Source organism: Betta splendens, chromosome 2 (genome assembly GCF_900634795.4).
Source record: "Betta splendens chromosome 2, fBetSpl5.4, whole genome shotgun sequence".
In the NCBI taxonomy this organism is placed as follows: Eukaryota; Metazoa; Chordata; class Actinopteri; order Anabantiformes; family Osphronemidae; genus Betta; species Betta splendens.
In genome coordinates, this window is record NC_040882.2 from 24,552,414 (window position 1) to 24,575,918 (window position 23,505).

General features: G+C 48.6%; 2 protein-coding genes across 49 annotated transcripts in view; one reads left to right on the forward strand and one right to left on the reverse strand.

Annotated features, from left to right (window-relative positions):
* The window catches only part of LOC114851386 (5,6-dihydroxyindole-2-carboxylic acid oxidase-like), a 323,305-nt gene that overhangs the window by 41,716 nt on the left and 258,084 nt on the right, over nt 1-23,505 (reverse strand). For both annotated transcript variants that reach the window (XM_029143235.3, XM_029143236.3), the window contains 2 exons: nt 15,687-15,771; nt 15,258-15,354 (listed from right to left, as the gene is read on the reverse strand). In XM_029143235.3, the coding sequence (XP_028999068.1) occupies nt 15,258-15,354; nt 15,687-15,771 (182 nt within the window). The remainder of the gene's footprint in view (nt 1-15,257; nt 15,355-15,686; nt 15,772-23,505) is intronic.
* The window catches only part of LOC114851385 (receptor-type tyrosine-protein phosphatase delta-like), a 269,652-nt gene continuing 267,924 nt past the window's right edge, over nt 21,778-23,505 (forward strand). For 29 of the 47 annotated variants that reach the window (XM_029143182.3, XM_029143203.3, XM_029143194.3 and 26 more), the window contains exons 1-3: nt 21,778-21,936; nt 22,091-22,202; nt 22,328-22,363. The gene's annotated coding sequence lies outside the window, so the exon portion shown is untranslated. The remainder of the gene's footprint in view (nt 21,937-22,090; nt 22,203-22,327; nt 22,364-23,505) is intronic. The other 18 variants (XM_029143212.2, XM_029143216.3, XM_041069855.2 and 15 more) reach the window with 1 other exon arrangement.

Consider the following 23,505-nt stretch of genomic DNA (forward strand, 5'->3'; position numbering starts at 1 on the left):
AGCCTCAGATTACTTTAAAAGGAGCAGGTGCTGTTTTGTCTTACGCCGGAGTTTATTAGGAGGATGTGCGTCATCCTCCCTGCGCATATGCATGAATGCGTGACTGCCACCGCCATTGTCGACGCTGAAGTTTAACTGTAAGTATCTGGTGGTGTCAGACATGTTCCCACACTTCCATCTGACAACAGGAAAAGAGAGGGAATAGCTGCAAGTGCCTCTCGCTCGCTCCTCCTAACACGACAATACCATCATCTCGTCTTGAGGGAACCCTGCGAAGTTTGTCTCTTTGGGGGGTCTCAGAGAAAGGCTGGGCAGTGCCGCAGCCAGCGAGAGGAATTAGACACAATGAGTGCGCTGATGAATCTGCCATGAGGAGGCTTGGCTCGCACACGCAGCCAATCCTCCAGCGGACCGAGCGCGAGTCTCCACAAAAGCGCATCCCGGTGCCCGGACCGGACCCGGACCAAAGCGGAGCGGCCTCAAAGCACAGGCTGCCTGCAGCCAGGAGGCGGCAGGTAGAGACGGGGGAGGATGGAGCCGCGCCATGAGGTCCAAACATCACCTGCTGGTTTCCAGGCGGACAGATGTGGACCTGCTTCTGGCTCCGCTTGGACCATTTTACCTCCAGAGATGGAGAGGAGAACAACTCTGTGCTCCAACGAGCTCACGGCCGGCGTGACTTTGCTTTGCAGCAGCTATTCATTTGTTTCTGGTAAATGGGTAAATCTGAGATGATGAACTAACAAATGGGTTCATTAAGAGACTTCGTCTTGGTACAAACGAGCAGTTCTAAAATGTCCTTCAACCCAGAAGTGTTTTAATGGAGAAACAACCAGGTCTCGCAGGCGTCATGGTGTCAGAACACCGACGCACAATGACACCGGCGCTAAGTACACCACAAACCTGCGAGTTGGAGGGCACCGTGGAAGAGTGCAGCTCTGAACTTCTCCCCGTCACCGGCATCTGTCACACTCTGTGTTTACAGGCCCCGCGGTCATGTCGCGCAGACGTGTGAAAATAGTTGAGAGGAAAGCGGAGCAGGAGGAGGGAACGGGAGCTGCGAGAGAGGAAATGAAGCGATGATGAGGCGGGATAAACAGGGGAACCAAATAAAGAAATCAGAAAAGTGAAAGCGAGAGCGCAGGGAGAGTGGGAAGACACATCACATGGACCTGACGCGGGGACGTGGAGGCTGCGCCACGCGATTCTATTAAAAGCCTCCCAACGTCCCCGTCTGACTGTAATTTACTGAGCTGTGAAAGGATTTAAACTTTAACCCGTCCTCAGTGTCCACACGTCAGACACGAGGTGAGGAACTGACAGGCTCCAATCTCTGCTGGACCCAAATGCCACGATCCGTTTTCATCGGAACAGTTACACAACTGAACCTGAAAGCCTCACACACCTGGGTGTGGACGGCTCTGTGAAACCAGAAGCGTCTGAGCCACTGTGTCCTTCCATCGGCCGCCAGATGTTCTGCTGTACAGAGGCGTCCAGAGGTTCAGGCCGCGCGTGTCCCGTTCCGTTCGATTCCAAGACGTCTGAAGAGCTACGATACAAGATGAGATCACGCTTCGCCCGAGAAGAAACGCCTGTCTGAGGATGCACTTGAGTGCTGGTTCAAATCACGGAGCAGGGAAAACCCTGACGTCATATTGACACACCAATTAGAAGAGTCATGTAACACCCCCGGTAATATCACTAGACGTGATTGCAGAGCTAAAATAGAATGATGGCTGGATCAATACGGAAAACCTTAGAGGAAGCGTGTGTGTGTGTGTGTGTGTGTGTGTGTGTGTGTGTGTGTGTGTGTGTGTGTGTGTGTGTGTGTGTGCGTGCGTGCGTGCGTGCGTGCGTGCGTGCGTGTGTGTGTGTGTGTGTGTGCGTGTGTGTGTGTGAGACACAGAGCATGACTGCGGCTCGTTGTGTAGAAGTCGATGTGTGGAAAGAGAAAAGGTGGGAGGAGGGCTCCCGGAGGATCCCAGCATTTCATAGCGCAGGGCCCGGCGGTAGCTCCTGGGCTGGAACTAATTGGTGTGAGATTAACTTTCCGGTGGGATATAATGACCCCGAGCGATCCCACACATCTTTGGATCAGTGACACGGGAAGGGGCCGCTTTCCGCGCCGTGCGCCGATAGTGATTATTTGTTGCTGGATTGTCTGGCTACCACTTCAGCCCGATGGGACAAAAATAGCAATTCTTTGAAAAAAAAAATTAATAAATAAAATAAAATGCTGCCGGGCTGTGATATGTGTTTATGAGAAGGTGGGACGAGCGGAGGAAGCTGTGTGTGTTTGCACCTGCAGGAAGGAGGAGGTCTGTTCAGAAGCTGCTGCTCACTCCCAACATGTTCCATGATGACTTATGTTTCCCTGTTGTTCGTGTGGGGGAACGGTCAGAGTAAACGCTCCTGGTTCCTGAGGATCCAGGGCGTCCTCTCGCAGCCCAGCCGCGCGCACGCTTTTGGCTCCGCCCACTCCGCTCCCGCCGCCCTCGGGGCGTCGCTGACCGGCGCCGGCCTGTTGTTGACACGTTGATCTCTGCCGCCATCGATCCGGCCTCTGTTTGATTATCGGATGACGGCTTGTTTGGGCAGGACCAGCGCCAGCGTGCGACTCCGGCCCGTTTGATTAACGCAGCAGCACAGGCCTGTTCACCTTGACGGCACGAATCAACAGTATTGTTGTTAAAGTTACTTTCCCTAATGACAGCCTGAAACTTTAGACAAGAGCTAATGAAACCGAGGCACCTGTCTCTGCTGCACCGCTGATCATTAAGCAGGAAGTTCTGTTCTGTACTATTCATCTTTACTTCAATGGAGCTGTGATCTTTCTAGGTCTTAGTTTGGAGAAAATGCTCACACTAAATATATACCTTCGAATATCTGGGCTCCAGGAGGAGGAATAGTTTCACACGCCGCTGCGTTCTGCTGATATTGAGCTCGTATAAGCTTCCTTCCTACTCGTCTGGCCCGCGCTTGATCTTCTCTCATCTCTAATTGAACGCAAAACATGCTAAATTGCCGTTTCGTACCCACCAGTCGACGCACCTGCACATAATGGAGCGACTGATGGGCCGGCGAAATCCCCGTGAGCTGAATTTAAGTCAGACGTCCGATGGTATCGAAGCAGACGAGGCGCTGCTCATTTCACCTGTGGACGCGTGAAGGGGGGACTTCACGGGTGAGACACACGCCAGGCAAACGCACATCTGTGTCCTCTTCCAGGAGGCGCAGCGCTTCATAACGCCCCGGCGCCTCCTCGCTATCGGCCAAATTGTTGTGTTTGACTTCCAGCGTGACATCCTATCATTATTTCAGCGAAAGCGCTGAGGCCTCGCAGCCGAACCGCAGCCTCCGTCAGCTGAGGGTTGTGATATAAAGGCAGAGACAGACGCAGTGTGATGGAGGAAGAGGTGCAAACGATGCAGTCTTCCTATCTCGTAACATGAATGACTGCTGGTTTTATGTTCAATAACCGGCGCAGGAAGCCAGGAACAACACTCCTAGATGCTGTTTGATGCAAGTCGTTTTGTTATCCTTTATCTCTCAAACGTAGCCGTAGCCGGTGTGGAATAAAGTGTGTGTCGACGCACACCACAGCGCAGCAGGACTGCAATTAAGGAAGGAGAAACCAGTCATTTCCACACTTAAATATCTCTTTGCTGGGAAGACTTTTAAACTGTAAATGGGTGTTTTGTGGCTTATAGATCAGGGTGTTCAGAGAAACTTTTTTTTCTCTCTCTGCAGGGGGGAGACACACACACACACACACACACACACACACACACGCACACACACACACACACACAAACACACACACACACACACACGCGAATTGAGACCGTCATGCGCTGCAGTGCAGAAATGAGAATGTGACAGTATGTAAATATGATCTTATTATATTTCATTGCGGTTCTCCAGGTATTAGCCAGGTGCACTCTGAGCGTTAACGGGACGGACGGGCTTGTTTTGTATGACATTCAGCATCATGTTTTTTTGCTGATATTTCTATGTAGGCCACTGAAAAACTGTGTTGCTTGGTGCATTAATGAGTGTTATGCCATTTCCCTTGCTGGAAGTATTTATAGTTATGCTGCAACAGCCAAACTATGACTAAATCCTTAATTGTACTGGAAGCACTGGGCCTGAATAATAATGAGCAGCAAAATAAATGTAATGTATTCCAGTGCTGTAACAAACAAGAAGGTCACAACAAGACTTTTTAAAATAATACAGGGGCTCTATTACAGTAGATGAGGTCACATACTGGATGCCCAGTCACTAAACGGGTTCAGTATCATCTTCCACATGTTACCAGTAGTGATCAACCCATGTTGCATCCAAACACATGGCAGCTCTCGTTGGCTGATTGTGGCCCTGAGCCTCTCGTTCAGCTCCAAACCATCAAACAATGGAAAAGGCTGCGACTGTAACTGTGTGCTGTCAACCTGCACACGCGTCTATTTACATCATTCATGACTGGGAGCCTCAGAACGTGACCAAATCATGCAGTTTGTGCCAGTAATGATGCCGGTTGAGGCCTTGGTGACAAACAGAAATAAACTCAACACACTTTGTGTATCGGCATCTGTGTGTAACACAGTGAAACCCACACTCTGTGGTCATCAGATCGTCCTCCGTCCTACTTTTTCATTCTTTCCTCCTCTCAGAGTGGAGACACACCAACTCTCGGGAACTCAGGATGAAGCTCCTGACACATAAATCTTTCATAGAGCTTCCCAGAGCTCTGCCAACTTATGTAAAGACGAAGGTCTAAAGTGTGACGTCGACAGGAGCGAGCACACGTTTATGATATCAGTCAAACTCAGCGTAACTGAATTTAAAACCCGACTGTCCACATGTGAGTCTGAGCTGATGCACAGTAGGAGAGAAGCAAATACATGTCTGTACACTGGTGAATTATTCACAGGCTGAGGTTGTTAGGCCTTGTTTTGATACTTCAATACTCCAAACCACAGTAGGAGGAAGAAGCACGAGGTGTGATGCAACCCCTACCCTGATTTTATTTTGACGTGCATGTTTTGAATCAGCTCGGTTAATATTCATGCAGTCGTACAAAATCGCTGCCAAAGTAAAGAAGCAAAGGAAAAACAATCTTCTGACTTTGGTTTGATTGACGCGTGCACTGTCAACATATTTGTGACTTGTCTGTTGCATAGTTGTCAGCAAGTTGTCATCATGTTCATAGAAAACATCGTCTTGTTGTATGGGAACATTCAGGCCCGACACGTCATGTGTTCATCCGTTACAATTAATCCTGTCTCTCCATATAATTCACTGGTAGCGCCGTCGGATTAATGGGGGTGAAGACGCCGTCTGTCAGGAGGCAAAGGTCAAAAGGAGCCAATAAACAGAGGTCACAGAGCAGAACAATAAAGCTAATCCGATTTCACATTCAGAGACATGCACCAGCTTGAACGCTGACCCACAGACCAACAGGCCGATTGGATTACAGCCCTGCATTTATCTCAGGAGCGTCAATACTTCCCCACGCACCGACAGACCTCCTTATAAATCATGTTACTTTTATGGCGTTTCATGTCACAGCGTGAGTGGTAAACGAATAGGTCAGCGGTGACACCGGGCGTCACATCAAACGCTCCATAAAAATGGAGAATAATCTGGAAACAGGCTTTCGTCGTGTGTGGCTCAAAAATAAAATCACTCCAGTGTTATAACATCAACACATTACATCATTCACTTGAGTTCGCTGCCTCTAAACAACATAAGACTAAAATAGCCTCTCTCTCAAGACGCAGTTTGCATATTCATGACATGAGGCTCACAGACGTGTGTTGGCAAAATCCAATAAACTACAACTCCCTCAAACAAAGACGGGAGATATTATTAGAAAGGTCGTACAGATTCTATAGGTAACCCTGTACGTAACACTGTAAAACAAGAGTGGAAATCACTGAACTAGCGCTTCATTCCCATCACACGCGATGTTTAGCTTCCATGCGTTCCTGCCGCAGACTCCAAAGGAGCGGAGCTGAGGTGGAGGCAGCGTGTGCAGGCTCCTAACTTCATGCTGGCAGGGAGCCGCGGTTAAAAATAGCTACAAGCTGAGCACACAAGTTTCCTCCCACTTACCTCACGCCAAAATCACACCATGACATACACCCCACAAATACATAAAGTACCTTTGTGCAGACAAATATATTCTCAGCCGGCTCTGGTAGCGGTGCAGCAGCGCTGTCTGTGTCTGTCTTTGTGGTGCGCTCCACCTGCTGTGTCTGGCTGCATTCGGAGGCTTCTGCTGCCTAGTTTGGCTCCGACTTCACACAGAATCCACATGGTGCAGAAGGAAAGTATGCAAGTGTACCCCCAGGCCACCAAGTGGTTGTGCCTAGTCAATAAATGGCCAGAACCCGCTTCTTCTGGCGGCACTTCACGTTTGGGGAAGAAAAAGGCAACAAACAAAGCAGAAGGAAGACAAATGCAGACGTCTCAGCTCTACCTGAGGCGTCGTTAAAGCGAAGGGAGATCACAGTAGCTGTGGGTGAGACGGGGGCTGGCGCAGGATCCACAAGACGGACGGATCGCTTGAGTGGGTTCGAGGTAGGAGATGCCAGGCTGCCAGTTTAAGGACGCGTTCAAAGTCGAATGAGTCCAACAGCAGCAACAGGAAGGAGCCCATCGAGCCTGTCTACTGACTGACCTTTGACCTTTCGCTGTGGCCTATCTTATTCATATTCATTCATTTCTCAAAACCCACTCAATTCACAATAAGGGTGTTTAAATGTCCACTCAAAATGTCCCATTACGCACGTCCTTCCACCGTGATCCTGCAGTGACTCTGTCTGACAAACCCAGAGTTTACAGCCACAGCTCCACTCAGGGGCGGTGGTATTTAAGTCAGAACGCTAACAGGGACCTGAGCAAAAGTTGGGGAATCAACAACTATTAAAAGTCAGACTCTGGGAACCATGAATGTATGAATTCTCTGCCAGTTCGCCTGGTCAATAGTCAACTGAGTATGTGGAAACTTTCACCTTGCGGCCACTAGAGGAAAAGTTAGAGGAGCATCAATATTATTAAAATGGATCCTCTAAATGTCACAGCAATCCATTCAATATCTGCTAAAATAGTTCAGTCTGAAGCAGAAATGTCAACCTTATGGTGGTGCTAGAAGATAAGGTCAAGGGATCATCAAAGTAGGATCCATCCTCGGGGGTCTATGAATGTTTGCACAACATTTCATGACAATGCATCCAAGAGTCACTCAGATATTTAATTCTGACGACGGGACTGATCTGAGGATGCACTGACTTTATAGATGAACACGTTATTTTATTGAAGTCAAGGAATGACATTGTTTACATTAAAGTCCAATAATAAAGAAAAGGCCATGTTGTTCAGTCTGAGAAAATCCACATGCATTGGGTTTGAGTGTATTCAGACTGAAAATGTACCTAATGGACCGTAAAGCTAGTAAAATATTACACTATGGCAAAAATAAGCACAGAGTAAAGAAAGGAGGGAAGCGATGGCGGGAAAAGGGAGATGTCGACAGCAAAGACACGGAGAAAGCAGCAGCAGCAGCAGAGAAGCAGCGGCACAGCCCACGCACTGAAGCTGCCACCACCTCGTCACATGACTGTTTAACACAGACCCGTGTGAGACGGAGACTAACAAGTGTTTACCTCAGCCACCGGCCACTGGAGAGAGCGGCCAGTCATCCACACACCGACCAGCAGCCGAACTGGAGCCGGTCCCACTGCGACCCCCCCCCCCCCCCCCCCCCCCTCCCCCACGACCCGGTGGCTCCAGCTGACGTCACACTGGACCGGAACCAGAGACGCGTCAGACGACACGGACCCACGTGAGCGGTGGCGTTAATTAGAAGAGTCCCGGATAAAAGTCAACTGAAGGCCTTTAACGGTGAAGCAAAAGCATCAAATCAATTTGGGCCAAAAAAATGAATCTGAATTCAAATAATTTTCATATTTTGGCTTCGTTTGATGATCAGGATTTTTTAGGGCCCTCCACATCATGGAACCTGCCCCTTCCCAGCCTGTGTGTGATCCAGATGTGACTATTACATCACATCTACTGTACTATCTGCCTCCAAGAGGAGAGGGTGAAGTGCCCAGTCATCACTTTTAGGGCGTAAGTGGGATGAGAGTGGCCGCAGGACGGATCCACAGAGGACATGAACAAGAGTAATTTGCAAACCAAGACAACGAAGCAGATGTTTTCATTTGTCCTCATTTAAAATGGACGCTGCTAATGTCAGACCATGTTCCCAAACATCCACCACAGGCTGCATTTTCACAAACACTCGCAAGCGATTTCAGCAGCAGGTGCCACGGCCGCTGTCGAAGTCGAAAAATCACAGCGGAAGGTGAATTACCTGCAGCTCGCGTAAACAATGGCTTCAGCGTGGGAGCGTTTTCGCAGGCTCTTCCAAATGCGCCGCTGTGTTCGCGGGGAGCAGTCAGGAGTCCTTCGGACGGAGGTGGGAGGACATCAGAGCGTTGGAGCCGCTTCCCGCGTCGCGAGTGGCCTGACATTTCTTCGCACCGCTCCCGAAGGGATCTATTAAGTTATGGCGCTGAGCCGAGTGGATTACGTGATCAATAATATGGAGAAGCATTGAAATAGATGCATTGGCTGGTTGTTACAGGAGCTGCCTCGCGTCCAGGATCCACTGAGGTATTGATTGTGGCAAATGGTGGGTGGACACTCAGGCTAATCACTGGAAACAGGCAGCGTCTGGCATTTACGCCAGCGAGCTCTAAAAACACGCAGTTACAAACCGCCGCTCAAACGTGTCTTCACCTCTGACAAGACGACAAAACGCACCCGACAAAGTCATTAATGACATATTAATATGTTTCTGTGTGACGGCGGCTCTGGACCTGCTTTTACTTGTCCTCATGCTGATAGGTTTGAATTCTATTGGAGCCAAAGTGAGCTCGTTAATATCTTACTTGAACTCTCTCCACTTATTTCTGTGAAACTCTGTGAGGCTCCAGGGGAAGAAAACATGGCGCGTAGCACAAGCGAGAAGCAGCAGGAAGCGAGTCCCCGTGAGGATCAGGACCTCCGAGCGCTGCAGGAGGCTCAACCCCACCTCAACACAGTGGACGATGCATAATGAGCCAGCGCTTCTGGCCTCAGAAGGTTTCCTTGAACCGCACTTTTAGGGAACGGAGCGTCAGCCGGCTTCCGAACAAATAAAAGCATCTGTTGTGTAATATCTGGACGATGCAGTAAGACGCACACAGTGTGACTTCACAAGCAGAGGCTCCAGACACACTGTGGACCTGATAGCAGGAAATCGCTCCGTTTATCTTTTTAGAAGGCAAAATAAATGTCTGCCAGGGGTTTGAGCCTGGGAGCTTCAATCTCCAGACATCACTATGCAACACAATCACACAGAAAAGGCAGATACCGTTTTCCTGCCTGACATTAGCTACAGTGGAGCTCCGCTCCAGTCTTTATCTGTTATTTGTGGCCGGTGAATCGCAGCGTGGTCGGTGCCGTTTTCTTCCTGATCAACGGGACAGAGGGCACCACACATTGTGCTTCATCACCCTTTTTGCCTCTTGCAGACGCTACGGACCCGCCTCCGTGGAGGAACTGCCACGTTGTGAGGTCAGAGGTCAGATGTGAGGAGAGAAGAGGAGCTCCCGTCTCCAATAGAGACAGATTTTATGATACTGTGAATAAGACACAAATTCAAGGGAGTCATTTGACTAATGAGACAAATATACATGGCTCTATCAGAGTGCATGCTGGGAAGTTCTTCAATTATATTAAAAATATAATTATAACATTATCATACAGTACATCTTGCCAACACACAGTCCTCAACACACAGGCTCATAAGATGCCATCAGGTGATTCCAGCTCCTCACCTTTTGTTTTTACATGACAAACACATAAAACCACATTACTGTGTTCTTACTTCAGACACTGACAGGAGCATCACTGCTACTGTCCATCGGAGGCGTCCTCACCCCACGGAGGTCACACGTCAACAGACCTCTGTCTGATCGTCTGCTCAGCGGCCTCGAGCCACCTCCTCACTCCATCACACGTAAGTTAATTAGTCACGCATCCGTTCGACTGCTTCTGCGGCGCTGCAAACGCGGACCCAGACTGGTTGAAGCCTCCAGTAACGAGACCTGGGCTTCGACGTGGTGTTTGTTGATCACAGCCAAATACGCCAACTTCCTGCTTGTTTTATTTCTGGACTGAACCCAGAGGAAACGACTGAAACTTTGTTACTGTCAACATTCCCTTCATTTATCCACTCAAAAAGTATGGTTTTCCATCAGGCCCTTAGGCTATTGTATTTTTATTTACTTTTTCATTTGTGATAAAATATCCATGCTGCTCACCAAAGGCCTACTGGCCCCAAGTTTAGATGAAATTAGAAATCTATAATTCAGTTCACACTTCAGAAAGTGTGCCCAGCAGAGTAAATGTTTGGTGAGAGAAGGGGGAGACGCACACACAGAGGGAGAGAACAAGTGGGGGGAGGGAGCGAGGGGGGGGGGGGGGGGGGGGGGATTTAATTTCCGACGCCTCAGCCGATCACACTGCTACTGGCACAGCGGAGTCCCTGGAACAAAACACAACCTTGAATAATAAACTATATGTGCATGACAATATATTACTTTTTCATTTTGATATTCATATGAAAAAGGCAAGTGGGTTGCAAAGTAAAGAAATAAATAAATAAAATTAAAAGCGGCTCTAAACAAGGAGACAGAATAAACGCTCAGCATCAGCTTCAGCCTGACAAGTCAGAGCGCGGGTTCAACGCTTGATCTTCTGACATCATATCTGACACATTTCTTTGATATAATTGCCTATAGAGGAAACTGTATAAGCCCTTCGCATCATCCAACTTTTCCTCAAGCTTCTGCCAGTTTATTTAGTCACTTCAACTTAGTGGGATTTTATGGAACCTGCGCCCGGGTGGGGCGCAGAACATATTGCTCAAGAGTTTTCCACCAACGCTCAGGCCAATATCATCAGATATTAAACATGGAGGAGGAACCGCTCGCCTTGAAGAATGAAGAGAGGCAGGAAAACACAACAGCTATTACCTGTGTGTTGACAGAGAAAGGAAGATGGACTGTATATGTACAGTAAACGTCAAACAGGGCTTGAGGTGCAGTTCACCCGCTTCCCCTCTTCTTCCTATGCGGCCGCGTCGTTGACACGAGCGGCTCTTGTCCATAAAATGTCACGTTCGTGTTATTCTTGGCCGGTCAGGCTAAAAAAGCTGCTATTACATGATACAGTAAGTGTCGTGTGATGAAATAGCAATGCATTTTGGGTAATTTGGGTACATTTACAGTGTGTGACTGTTACGTAACTGTCGTTTTTTGTTACTAACATGTTACGTGTTGCTGTAAACATCTGTTGCTACGGCGATGGCGGTGCCCGGTGGTTAAGGGGAATGGACGGCGCCATCAGTCGGGCTGAGCGCGGCGCACGCCGTGACTTGAGCGGCGCTGGCCGGCCTTCCTGCCTCTTCTTCCTCCGGCTGCACGTCGGCCGCTCTTCACTGCACCTAAACGCGTTAAGATGACAGATCGCGACGCGTTGACTCACTCCCGCTTTGGCTGAGTGGCACTGATGCACAATGTTGCCTCTCACTCATGAACAAGGTTAGTATTCAATTTCCCAGCGTGGCTTTTTTCTGCCTGCCTACAGCTCACGCTACAGTTTTATGTGGAACCACTTGGAATCTCACTGAGTAATAACCTTAATCCTGGTAATATCTGTCACACGTGTTTCCAGGCGCCTCTGGTTATTTTGACAGGGAACATGAAAGGATCTTTTTCTCCACCTTGTCATGTGTGAGACAGATGGATTTCTCCTGCTGTCATGCTCTGATTCGAGACAAAGTGAAGAACACCCAGAGACGTGCCAGGGGTGGAGCGGCGCGTTTTATCAGTGGAGAAACTAATACGTGACGGATTTAAGGAGAGAATCGAAACTAAACAACACAGAAAACAGGACAATGACGCTTTTACATATTCAAATAGACCAGAATTCAGTTTTCAGTGCTGCATGAATTGTTCTGTTTATCAATTAAAGCTATTATTGATTAGCAACAATCAGGTAAATTAACAGCTGACCTTGTGTGTCATGAAGCACATTTACACTCCTGTCGAGTCACTATGGATTTCATTACAGTAACTACAGTTTACAGCCTGTCTGTCATGTTATATCGATATGTTTTTGCCTGTTTAACATTTTTGGACATTTGAGTCCAAAACAAAATATATGTTTTGTTCTAGAAAGCCTTTAAATCCCTTTGTGAGCCTTCATCTAGTCTGTTTCAGTACACAGTGTTCACAAAGTCAACTTCACTCTGTGACCACATGCATTCATCACAGGAGCCATAGTTTGTCTTGTCCTGTCTTTGGTCACAGCTTGTGGGAATAAAACATTCTTATAACATTACTTTACAGCAACACAAGTGAAACCTCTTGGACTCTGGACTCTCTTATGTGAATCTAAGCTATTTCAGTCAAACACAGATGATTTATGATCTCCATTTAATGACTTCACGGTGCTAAATACCTTCATTATAATCTAATATCATAAACCTCAACCTTCATGACATTAAGATCACATCTAATAATAAAAAGAGACTATTCCTGGAACTGTTTGTGTGTTTTTGCAGGAGAAGTCTTCAATTATTCAGTCTTAAAGCCGTATATTCCTATTGATATACAGACTGGGTTATGTATTGCGTTTCACTGTCTTTGCTTTGAATTGATCGGTCCCCTCCAACAGACCTTATCAGCACATTGTGCAAGTCTTTCACAGGGTTTGATAATGAAATCAACGTGCTGCCAGGAAATATTGTGGATTAATCGTGTCATTTAATGCTAAGTATCGTACGGCGCAATGCTTCGCCGGTCGCTTTCAGCCCACTTTGTGCGAGTCTCATACTAAAATGGAACAAAGTTTGCTGACTGTTTGCTGGTTGCAGAGTGTCTGTAGAGGCCCAGAGCTTTTGGAGAAGCTGCAGGACCCCTCCCAGGCCCATCTACTGCAGACGGGGGTCCAATGTCTCTTCCCACCACCGTATATACATAGCAATCAGCGCTTCAGATTAAAGTGTGATGCATTTTAAATTGGGCACCTTCATCATTCTAATGCGGGGCTTTTGTGCATCCAGATGCAGTATTTAAATGATCTGGATGTAAGTGAGAGATGCCACGGTGTGACTTGAGCGAGGCTCGTAGGCCATCTGCCACGGCTGCACCTGAGAAACACATCTGACAGGCAATTAATAAGAGAGCCTCTAGCTGTGGTGGGCAACCTCTGTGGCATATGTCGCTTTGATGACGCTAGTTTGTCAGGCATTTTCTTTAAGTGAACGGAAGAGCAAGACATTATGTAGCGTGGTCTTGTTGTTGCACATCCAAGTAAATCTGTTTACCCCCAAAGGTTTTAATTAAAAGTTTAGGGGGTCGTAAGAGAAGAGTTGCAAACACGTCTGCATCTAAGAAAACTCTTATTAAGAACAGTCAGGCTGAGAGTAATGTAAAATAAGACACTCAAGGCTTCAGTCATGGGATGATTCTACGTCTGCAGGCTTTTTGTCGGTATTTAAGCCTAAAGGTTTGACTCAGCTCAGAGATGAGCTAGATTCTAAACTGTACCACTGACCTGCCTGACTTTAGTCTGAAGTTGGTGCCGAGCAGCTCAGTCACACAGTAAATCCTATAGTATATAAGCGTTCACACCATCCAGGCTGACGAACAGCGCTGCAGTGTACAAACACGTTGCAGATATCAATTTACTGCCGAGGAGCCGGAGCAGCGTGGCAGGATTTATCCACGTCAGGTCTAAATGTCAGTACTTAGTTATGGATTGGAGTTGGACGGAGTCCATCAACTTCAGATCTGCGGAAGAACTTTGGCCAATGGTGTGAGAGCGATGTCTCTGAAGAGATTTCGAGACACCTCGGCACTCCGGCTGGATTTATGCGCTGGCCACCGGGCGACGCGGGCCATCCGTAATGAAGAGATGTTGTGCTGAGCAGCTGCTGGAGGTGTGAAAAGTGAAGCATGTCCCGCTTTATGGATACGTCTGCTGCGCCGCATGATAGAGATGTGTGAGAATGTTGGCCAGTCAGACAGAGTCCGGCAGCTGAGGCACCGCCAGCGCTACGGGCTTCGTCTGGACATGCACAGGGAGCGATCATCAGCGTGTGGGATGAAAGCAAGACAGTTCTGCACAAAAGAGCATCATTCAAGTCATTCAGATACACAACTACTGGCCTATTTGAGGTGATGTTGTGAGACATATATAGCATAACATAAGTATACAGTATATTCAATGGTTAAATAGTACATGTTGTTGTGATGCTATGGAGCCTCATAGTAGAAACACATCTGTGGAAGCAGCAGAGGTAGAGGATCAATACTGGTCAGACCTCAGGCTATAAGTGGAGAAAGCTGTCTGCAGGACATGATGTTGTGGCAGGAGCGCACACCGTGGATGGCGGAGATGGGGAGCCAGCGTGAGAACACGCTCGGTGGCGGCCGATTTGTCCCCGTTTGCCGGAGGGAGACGTGCATTCTGACGCCACGAGCCGCCCTTCGAGCTCCACCCGTGCTCCGCTTTTCTCAGCCGATCGCGAGCATCCAACCCGACTGCGCGTGAAAAGTAGCGAGCGTGGGAGCGGCGCAGTTTCCTAGCACCACGACAAGCCAGTGAACGCACCGTCTGCGGCCTGATGGAGCCGCTCTGTTACGATGCCTGTGAAAGAACGGCGACCACTGCATTAACCCACGGTTAAAGCACGTTGGTGCAAACACATGCACAGCTCATATTCATATCCAGTAATTGATGCTCCTTTCTGCTTCATTTATCTCCCAAACTGAAGTGCCTCTGATTATGTCTGGACTCATCCAGCCATGCTGTTTCCCAAAAAGTTACTTACCATATGCTTTTAACTCAACAGCCTTCTCTCTGGTGATTGTCTGCCTGCAGTGACTGTTAATTATTAATCAGTAATTGAGATCTCCTAAAGATGTCTCCTTTGCGTCCGTCTTGACTTCTGCCTGAACGAAGCTACTTAAAGCAACATCTCAGTTCTCAGCAGCAGCTGCTGAAGTGGCAGGAGGTAAAATGAGCGTTTACAAACCTCCTTCCTTAAACTGATCTCAACAGGTGAGCTGCCTGATAACTAGCAGTTTCAAAGAGGATGAAAGAGATTCAATATGCAGATGCTCTCGTCTCACCCGCACGCTTTAGACACTGGGCTGATTGCAGGAGGGAAGGATCCACTCTCCACTCGCTGAAGGCGTCAGGAAGGAAACGGCGCCGTTGAAAAGAGCGCTGTAAATGTGCAGACACAGCGAAGCTTGACCTCATCTGCATGTCCACAGACGACTCCTGCTTAAACCAGAGTGCACTCTCTCATTTCGTGAGTATGAGTTCATGTTTCTACCATCAGATGTTTTCTCTACCAATTCAAAAACATTCTGCTCAGCCCAGATTTACTCAGGAAATATTGTTTTTGAGTTTTCCTACTTTTACACATGGCGCTTTGTGTTTGTATTCATTTTATGTCCATAAAGATACAGGATAAGAAGATTTACAATCTAAGTATTACTGTTTTTCTTGTGTTCGCGAGTTTTCTGAGTCTCTTTACCTCATGAGTAACTGACCTCCGTCAGTGATGTGCACATTTGTCGCTTCGTCGTCCCAGGATTGACTCTGAACCAGACTCGCCCTCTCGTGAACCTCGTGAGCCTGGACACACACACGTTTAAGGTTAAAATACACAGAGCCATGTATTTATAGGAGGCACAGGACAGATGTAGTCTGCAGTTTAATCAGCACAGGTGCTTATTGTGTTTTCACACAGTTCACAGAAGGGATTTCAACATCTAAGCGTTTACTGTTAGTCATTAGATACATTTAGATTGAGAGGACAGATAATGAATGAAGCAGAATTTAAACAAGCTCCTGTTTCATTCTGCCTGAGCCAGTTATTATTTATTCCATCAACCGCCTGAGTCACAAACACAGGCTTTAAGTGTTTAATTTCCGTTTAGCAATCGCAATTTCCCGAGGTATTTATGTGACAATAACATTTTCAGGAATGTCCCATGTTTCCTGTTACTCCTGGTAAACGTGAAAGGACAGAGAACAACCCTGAGGCCACAACACAGCGGCTGCTCCTGACAGAGACGTATTGTTGCATTATTTTTATTTTTAAGCCAACAAGCGTAAGTGGCAGTTACTAAGTTACCTGCAGCAGAAGTGCCTTTCCACATGAAGCCGCTGTGCAAAGCTGCAGAAGCCGGAGCGTTCATCTCTGCATCACCCCCCGCGTGCTCGCCTCGACACGACTGTCACATTTGAATAATTGAGCAGGGTTATTATGATGCAGGGCTGATGTCAGCCTCAATATAGCTTTTAAAAATAGACGCACAGGTCCCTTCACTGAGTCAAAGACTTTGATGATGACCTGTGAAGCATCACAGTTCATTTGCTCATTAAACAATAATAACAAAGACATAAAGGTGTGTTACGTGTTTAATCACGCAGTGTTAAAACCAACTGGTTCTAACTTGTCTAACTCAAGGGAGGTTGTGTGGTGCACAAAATGAGGGCTCGACTCCACCTCAGTCGCAAAGAAGGAGAGAAAGAAGAGGTTTGCAGCAGGACAGAGCATTATTACCACAGTCCTCCACAGGGTAAATGGAAGGGGTTTAGGAGTAGACACAGACAAAATAGTGGGGCCCTCTGGCACCGCCACCAAACTATGACTCACTGTAATATCACAACTGGAACAGAAGCAGCTGAGAAACGAGTGTGGCTGCTCTTAGAAGTCAATATTGGCAAAACGGAGGAAGGCTGGAAGTGAGTGTGGCCTGTTCTGTAGCTGTGTGAGGGAGGAGCCCCTCATCATGGGTTCAGTCTCAGAGCAGAGCTGGGTCTCCATGCACAAGGTGCGTAACACACCTTTCATACCAGTACACTTGGCTGCTTATGTCACTGGGCATTTAGGGTTGAGGCATATAATCGCATTCCATTAAGCTGCTGTGAATATTTGCTCAACTGTAACGTGTGAACGTTCAAATGAGCTAAAAAGAAATGACTGGGCTGGATCCGCTTCTACTGGGTGAGCGCTCATAGAAGTGGACGCGGCGCTCGGCCCTTAATGAGACACAAGCGCTGCAGTGAGGACCAGCGTTCAACGCGTGACAGGTGCTGCTCATCTAATTGGCTTCGATGTGTGCCGGCCTCCAGTGAAGCTCCCTTTAATTTGCCGTTTAACTGACAACGTCTGCAGGACGCCAGTATCAGGAACGGCCAAGAACCCTCTGACTGCTCGGCGTCATGGAGCCCCAGTTCTTCAGGGAACCATTAGGAGCTTTAAAGTGACTGACCCCAAAATATCAGCGCCGGTAAAATCAATCCCAGCCCTGCCTCTGTCATTAGGCAATGACCTCCAAGGCCTGGCACCAAGGAATGAATGTGTAGCGTTGTGAATCTGTCCTCAAGTTTAAACCAGATTTGTATGAAAAACAAGCTGGTTTGTTTTCCTGAAGAAACCAACCAACAAAATATCCTGTGATCACGGCGTTTGCCATAATTGATCAGCTCTAATCAGCGAACGCTGTCGCTTAAGAAGATATTTTGGATGATCGATCAGAGGAACCTGTAACGATCTTGCATCTTTCCTTCAGACGTGAGGCTCATTTAAAGTGCAGCAGCGTCTGGACGTGTTCTCGGAGCGCAGACAGTGGTGCCTGAGCTGTAAGTGCGCGTATGTACGGCCGCCCTGCGGCCTCGCGCCGCTGATTAAACCAACACGGAGCCGATGTTCGGGCTCGGGGACCGCGGCTTTTAAATGATTTCGTCGCCGCTCTCCATCACTTTCGGTCCGAGCCTCAGGAGACGCGATCTCGCAGGACAAGAGAACGTTAGTCCGATATAATTGTTTGTGACAGGCGGGTTCGCGTTGGTGCTCGGCCCCCGAGCTCAGCTGTCAGCGCGCTTTTCCCTGTCGGAGAGAGCGCGTCCGCGGAAGCGGCGAACGCGGAGCCATTGGCAGCGCCGGTCTCTGGGCTCCGCTCATCATTCGTACCTCAGGCAAGGCCAGCGTGAGGTTAGCGCTGCAATCTGAGGGGAGCTAATGATAGCATCACAGGGGTGAGCGCGCCCCCCCATCCCCTCTTTCATCCCGACCGCTCTGCATCCTGTTTATTGTGCGTCCACCAACTCATTTCATAATGTGTTTACATCAACGGGCGTTCGAGGATGTCGAGAGCAAATCGAGACGGGCCGCGCATTGCGCCGCACATTGGAAATGATCAAATGAAGGCATGGGACTGGGGAAATATGCAAATCTGCCTTGTCCTATAATCCAGCAGTGATCACGAGAAGCACTAAAGAGGCGCGGAGTCACGGAAATGCACCTCTTGAAACAGGTATGAGCAAGAGGCCGCTCCAAATAATTCCTGTCTCCCAGAATAATACAGTGACTCATAAATATCACCTTACTTCTGTGTGAACCAAAGTGAATATCAGATACAAAGCACCCGGCATAGCATCACCCACTCAACTTTTATTTATATTGCATACTTGGCAGAACACCAGATATATATTTCCACTGAATCTAATACTGAGCCAAAGTAAAACTTGAACTGAAACCAATGCTATGTTTAAGGGACTGTGGTGTCTTAGAGTCGCTTTATGGTTGTTAGTGGGGGAACAATGCTGATGAGGTCCTCTGGATTCCAGCAGCCACTAATCAGCTGTGTTAAAGTGACCAAGATCACACTCACTGGAACCGGTACGATCCCGGCCCGGTCCGTCAACATAAGGAAGGCGGGCGAGAAGCTGTGGTTCACGAGTCACAACACATCCACTAAAGGTCAAGAGCAGCGTTGGAATGCAGCTCTGCCCAACGCTGCCGCCACACAAAGGTTAACAGCACCACGCGACAGGCGATGCACACTAACGTCACATCAGAGGGGGTCGCGCTGCAGTTCTGAAGGAACGGACACGAGACAAGATGCTGAGCTTCATGGGGTTTGTGGACGGGAACGGCTCCATGAAGACAGGGCTGTGAACGAGTGCAGAGACTCGCACTCGAAAACATTCAGCTTTCAACGAGATAAGAATAAAGGCACAGCAGCTAATATGAGCCTGGATCCAGTTTCAAACGCCCTCCTTCCTCTGATACTTTGCTTCCTGGACTCTGTCAAACAGCTTCATACTTGGTGCATGTCAGCGCTGCGTTTGGGGAGCTGGGCCTCGCTTTGAGCGGAGAAACGCTTGCTCACACACCTGTCACTAACCTGCCAAAGCAACACCCACTGCATGCAGGTCAGTTACTGCTCCGCCAGAAGCCTCTGAGGCCTCGCAGCTCGTGTTCACGTCTGTTTGTTCACGCGCGTTTCATCCGGCGGCTTCGGCTGCAGCTTCGTCTGGACGCCGGGTTGAATATCACTGGTCCCCGTTGATATCGAGTGTTTTGTTCCTCATGTTGTAGGCCTGAGCCCCGGACCGGCTCCTCTGCTGCTGCTTGCACACGTGTCCACGTTCATTTCTGCAGCAGCCTCCATTAGAACTATGAGCTTCACAAAATGCATTCTGATCACAACTCTTTATTATAAGTTTGTATCATTAACCGGTCTCTTCCTGCCTTGAGCTTCCTCGTTTTATGTCTCTTCAAAGATTTTCTTCCCTGACCTTTAATAATGATATTATCGGGTTTATTTAAGAAATAGTCATTTAATTAATCCTATCAGTCAAAAATCAGCTCGGACGGGCGAGATTTAAATATAAAAGTCATTAAAAGGCTGTGCGTGCTGAGCTCAGCATGCTCCCGCTAGCGAGGGCCAGATCGTCAGATGCAGCTCCCTGCGTCTGACGCACATATCTGCGATCTAAATTACCCAGCCCGGTAACTGATGGGCCGGGCTGCACAAAGGCAAAGCCCGCAACAGCGGGTCAGTGTTTACGGAGCTGCCAGGTGAGCCTGAAGCGAAATACGGATGAAACACAGACGCCGAGGATGCTGAGAACCGCTTCATGGTACAGTACGACAGCGTGCAAGGCAACAGATGTGGAGCTTCAGTCCAGCGATGGTGGCCGTGAGCTTGTTTATAATGGGGGAAACGCTGTCTAGTGTGCATTTGCTCATTTGACCTGTGGGGCCGCCCTGAACCCGCTCAATGCAGCTCTGAGCTCAAAGCTCACACTAAGCATCACCACGTCCACCTGTGGACAGGGAGTGCTATGCATTGACTAATTACTGCACGACCCTGTGCTGGATGCATTTCTAGTGACCACACGATCCTTCTGAGTTGTTTGATCTGGACAGCTGAAGTATCGCCATAACCTGGATCCTGTATTTATGCGTCTAAGGTATGAAATAGTGGGGCAGGTTTATGGGATGTTTTGCTGTTGTGGCCAAGAGCAGTGAAAACGCCAGAAACCTGATGTACTACTAAAAATCCATAGCTACTGTAGCAAAATCCCTGAGTTGCCTGTAATACAGCAGGAAGCTACAGCAGATTGCAGCTATGCTCATGGGTAAAAAAGAGCACGTTACAACACAGAGGTGCAAAATCCAAAGGCCTCGCGTTTATTAGGAGCCCCAGACGCCTTAATTCACGTGTAATTTGAAAACGATTGACTTGGACGGCCCTTGATGGGCCAATCAGCAGCTCAAGGGCTGCGCAGAAGGAGCTCATGCATTTAAACAACAGGCAGAGAGCGCGGCTGGATGCAGATGCGCGGAGGACCCACACCGGACACTCCACAGCACTAAACACAGAACACGGCAAAGAACGCATATTCTGACGTGTCTCTGATCACCTCCTGTTGCCGCTCAACCCAACAAAAGGGCTCCAGACAAACAGGAGTCTTTCAACAAAGGCTGCTGCAGCTTTGAATTTTTGATAAGTCATAAGTACATGCGCAAGTATTTTTACACTAAAGTTTTCATTTGTATTGAGAAGTTATAGTATATTGTTTTAATGTTCCCTTTTGAAAACCAAAGCCCACTTGAATAAATGAGAACATGCACAGACTGGTTCTAAACATGAGATTCCTACAACTGAACTGGTCTAAACTTTGTCACAATCACACTCCATTAAAAATAAATCAAGACGCTGACTTCACCCAAGTGGCCACTGATGATGCTCTAATGGACCAGTCACATTTATTCTGCAGTTGACTCATTGGACTCCTTATTGACAGTGGTTCTGTTCAGCGGCGCCATCAGACTAAATCAAAATGCAACAGATTCAAGCACACAGACTGTTCTCACTTCCCATTTCACTTCCTGCACCAGTGAAGAGCATCAGTCAAACCTCCATTTATAAAACCTCCCTGTTTTGCCGTGAAGCAGAGCCCGTCTAACTTCATGCTGTGCATTCTCACTAGTAATTAATTTAGTAAATTAATTGAATTTCTACTTGTATGTATTTTTGTTAACCCTTCAGTTACTTTGTTTACATTTACTTGCCCAGGACGCACTCAAACTGCCGCCGTCTCTGTGGAAACTGTCTGGCGCGCCCAATGATCAATACTAAACATGATGACGTAATCATTATTTTAGAAGCTTAAAATGAAGATATTTCTAAAACACAAGGCTGTGCCGCTGAGTGCGGGACGCGGACGCAGCTGCTCCTCTCGTTGGCCATCAAGCGGCCAGACTGAGGAGCGCAGCATCCTCTCTCTCTCTCTCTCTCTCTCTCTCTCTCTCTCTCTCTCTCCAGCCGTCGCCGGGAGCAGAGCGTGTGTTTGTGTGTGTGCGCGTGAGTTGTGTGCTGGTGTAATGTGACAGCGCGCTGGGGCTGCGTTTCCTAGGAAAATCTCAGCTCTCTCAGCTCTCGCTGCACGTCTTATTGCCGCTCTTATTGTCTGAGCCGCCAGTGATAAAGAGAGCAGGTACCATCTGTCCATTGTGCCCGTTTATTACGAGTTGCCTTTTTTTGTTTGCGCTCTTCACAGCTGTTATGTCAACACTTTTTCGGGTGGTGTTGGGGGACTCCCGGTTCTAATGGAATTTGTTGTGGCTCTTTTGGTCTCTTCTCTCTTTCAGTTCAACCGGGGCCTGTTTTTGGAATAAGAGAAGCATTGCTGTTTACAGACTTTGAGGGACGAAGGAAGGGACTCCTCTGGAATTTCCTAGGGGATTTATTCGGACAGCTCCGGTAAGTGGACGCTTCGGACATGAATACGCGCCATGCACGAATCTGTTCATCACTGTGATTTTGTATTCAAGGAAATTTGCCACAAGCGCCTCGTTTATTTTCCCAATCTTCCATTTTAATTCCAGTTGCCGGAGCTTTGCGTTCTACCGCCGGGGTATATAGTAAGTGCCCAGACTTTTTCTGCATCTTCTGAATGTGTGTTGCGGCTGAATCAGTTTGGTTTGCGTTGGTTGCGTGTGGAATGAGGTGGCGGTTTGCCTTCTGCCCCAAGTTCTGCGTCGTGCTGCGATGTGAGCAGGTGCCCGGGGCGCATATCTTTGCATATCTTGGAGCTGCGCTATGGATAATGGAGCGCGCGACGCGCGACGCGCACCGCTCCGCCGCGCGCCGTCACACTCCAGTTGGTCGCGAGATATTTACAGACGCGGCTCCTTCCGCGTTGTCGTTTGAAACGCGCTGCGCCCACACGTTAGCGCCGTCTCTGCCCCGTCGACGATCCGCGCCGCGCCGCCGTCGGCGCACGAGGACGCGCGTGCGGCGGCGCTCAGTTGCAGAAATCGCGTGTCGGTCGTGGGACGTGCCGGAAAAGTTGGTCAAATGTTTGATTCTGGCACCGCTGGCGAGTGCGCGTGCGCGCGCGTGCGTGCACGGGGGCTCCAGACTCAGGTGATGCGGACGGTGGGTGGGCTGTGACTCACCCAGTTTGCCCGTTCTGCTGCTCTTATGTGACAGCCCTTGATTGCAGATTTGAACTGTGATTGACAGGGGATCATGCGCAGTAGCGTCAGAGCCTCAGCCTCAGTAAGCACCTCTATATTTGGAAGTTACCCATCACTTCTACAGCCCATGTTTTTGTTTAAGAGCATCCCTCAGGCTTCTCACTGACAAGTGCTGCACATGCAACCAATTACCTGTGATTTGCAGTCATACATCGCTGCCCCACACAAAAAGGCAGAAAAGTGGAAATCCTCTAAAAGGCAAGATAACGAAGCAAAAAGTTGGTATTTTGGAGCCGAGGAGACGCAAACGAGGGTGAGGACAAGCTCGCACGGCGGGGGGGCGGGGGTGGGGGGGGCGTGTCCCCCCGGCCAGGGTGGAGTGAGCACGAGCAGCGAGGGGCGGTAGCAACATGAGGGTCTGCAGGGCGTGAGGCACAGGAAGCACAGGACGCGGCAGAGCGGCACCAGCCTCCAACAGAACCTCTGGCTCAGGAGCAACACAAGGAGGGAGGGAGGGGCGAGCGGGGAGCGGAGAGGGAGGCTTTTAGGCTGTGATTAAGACTGGGTTTAGCATCTCCTTACTA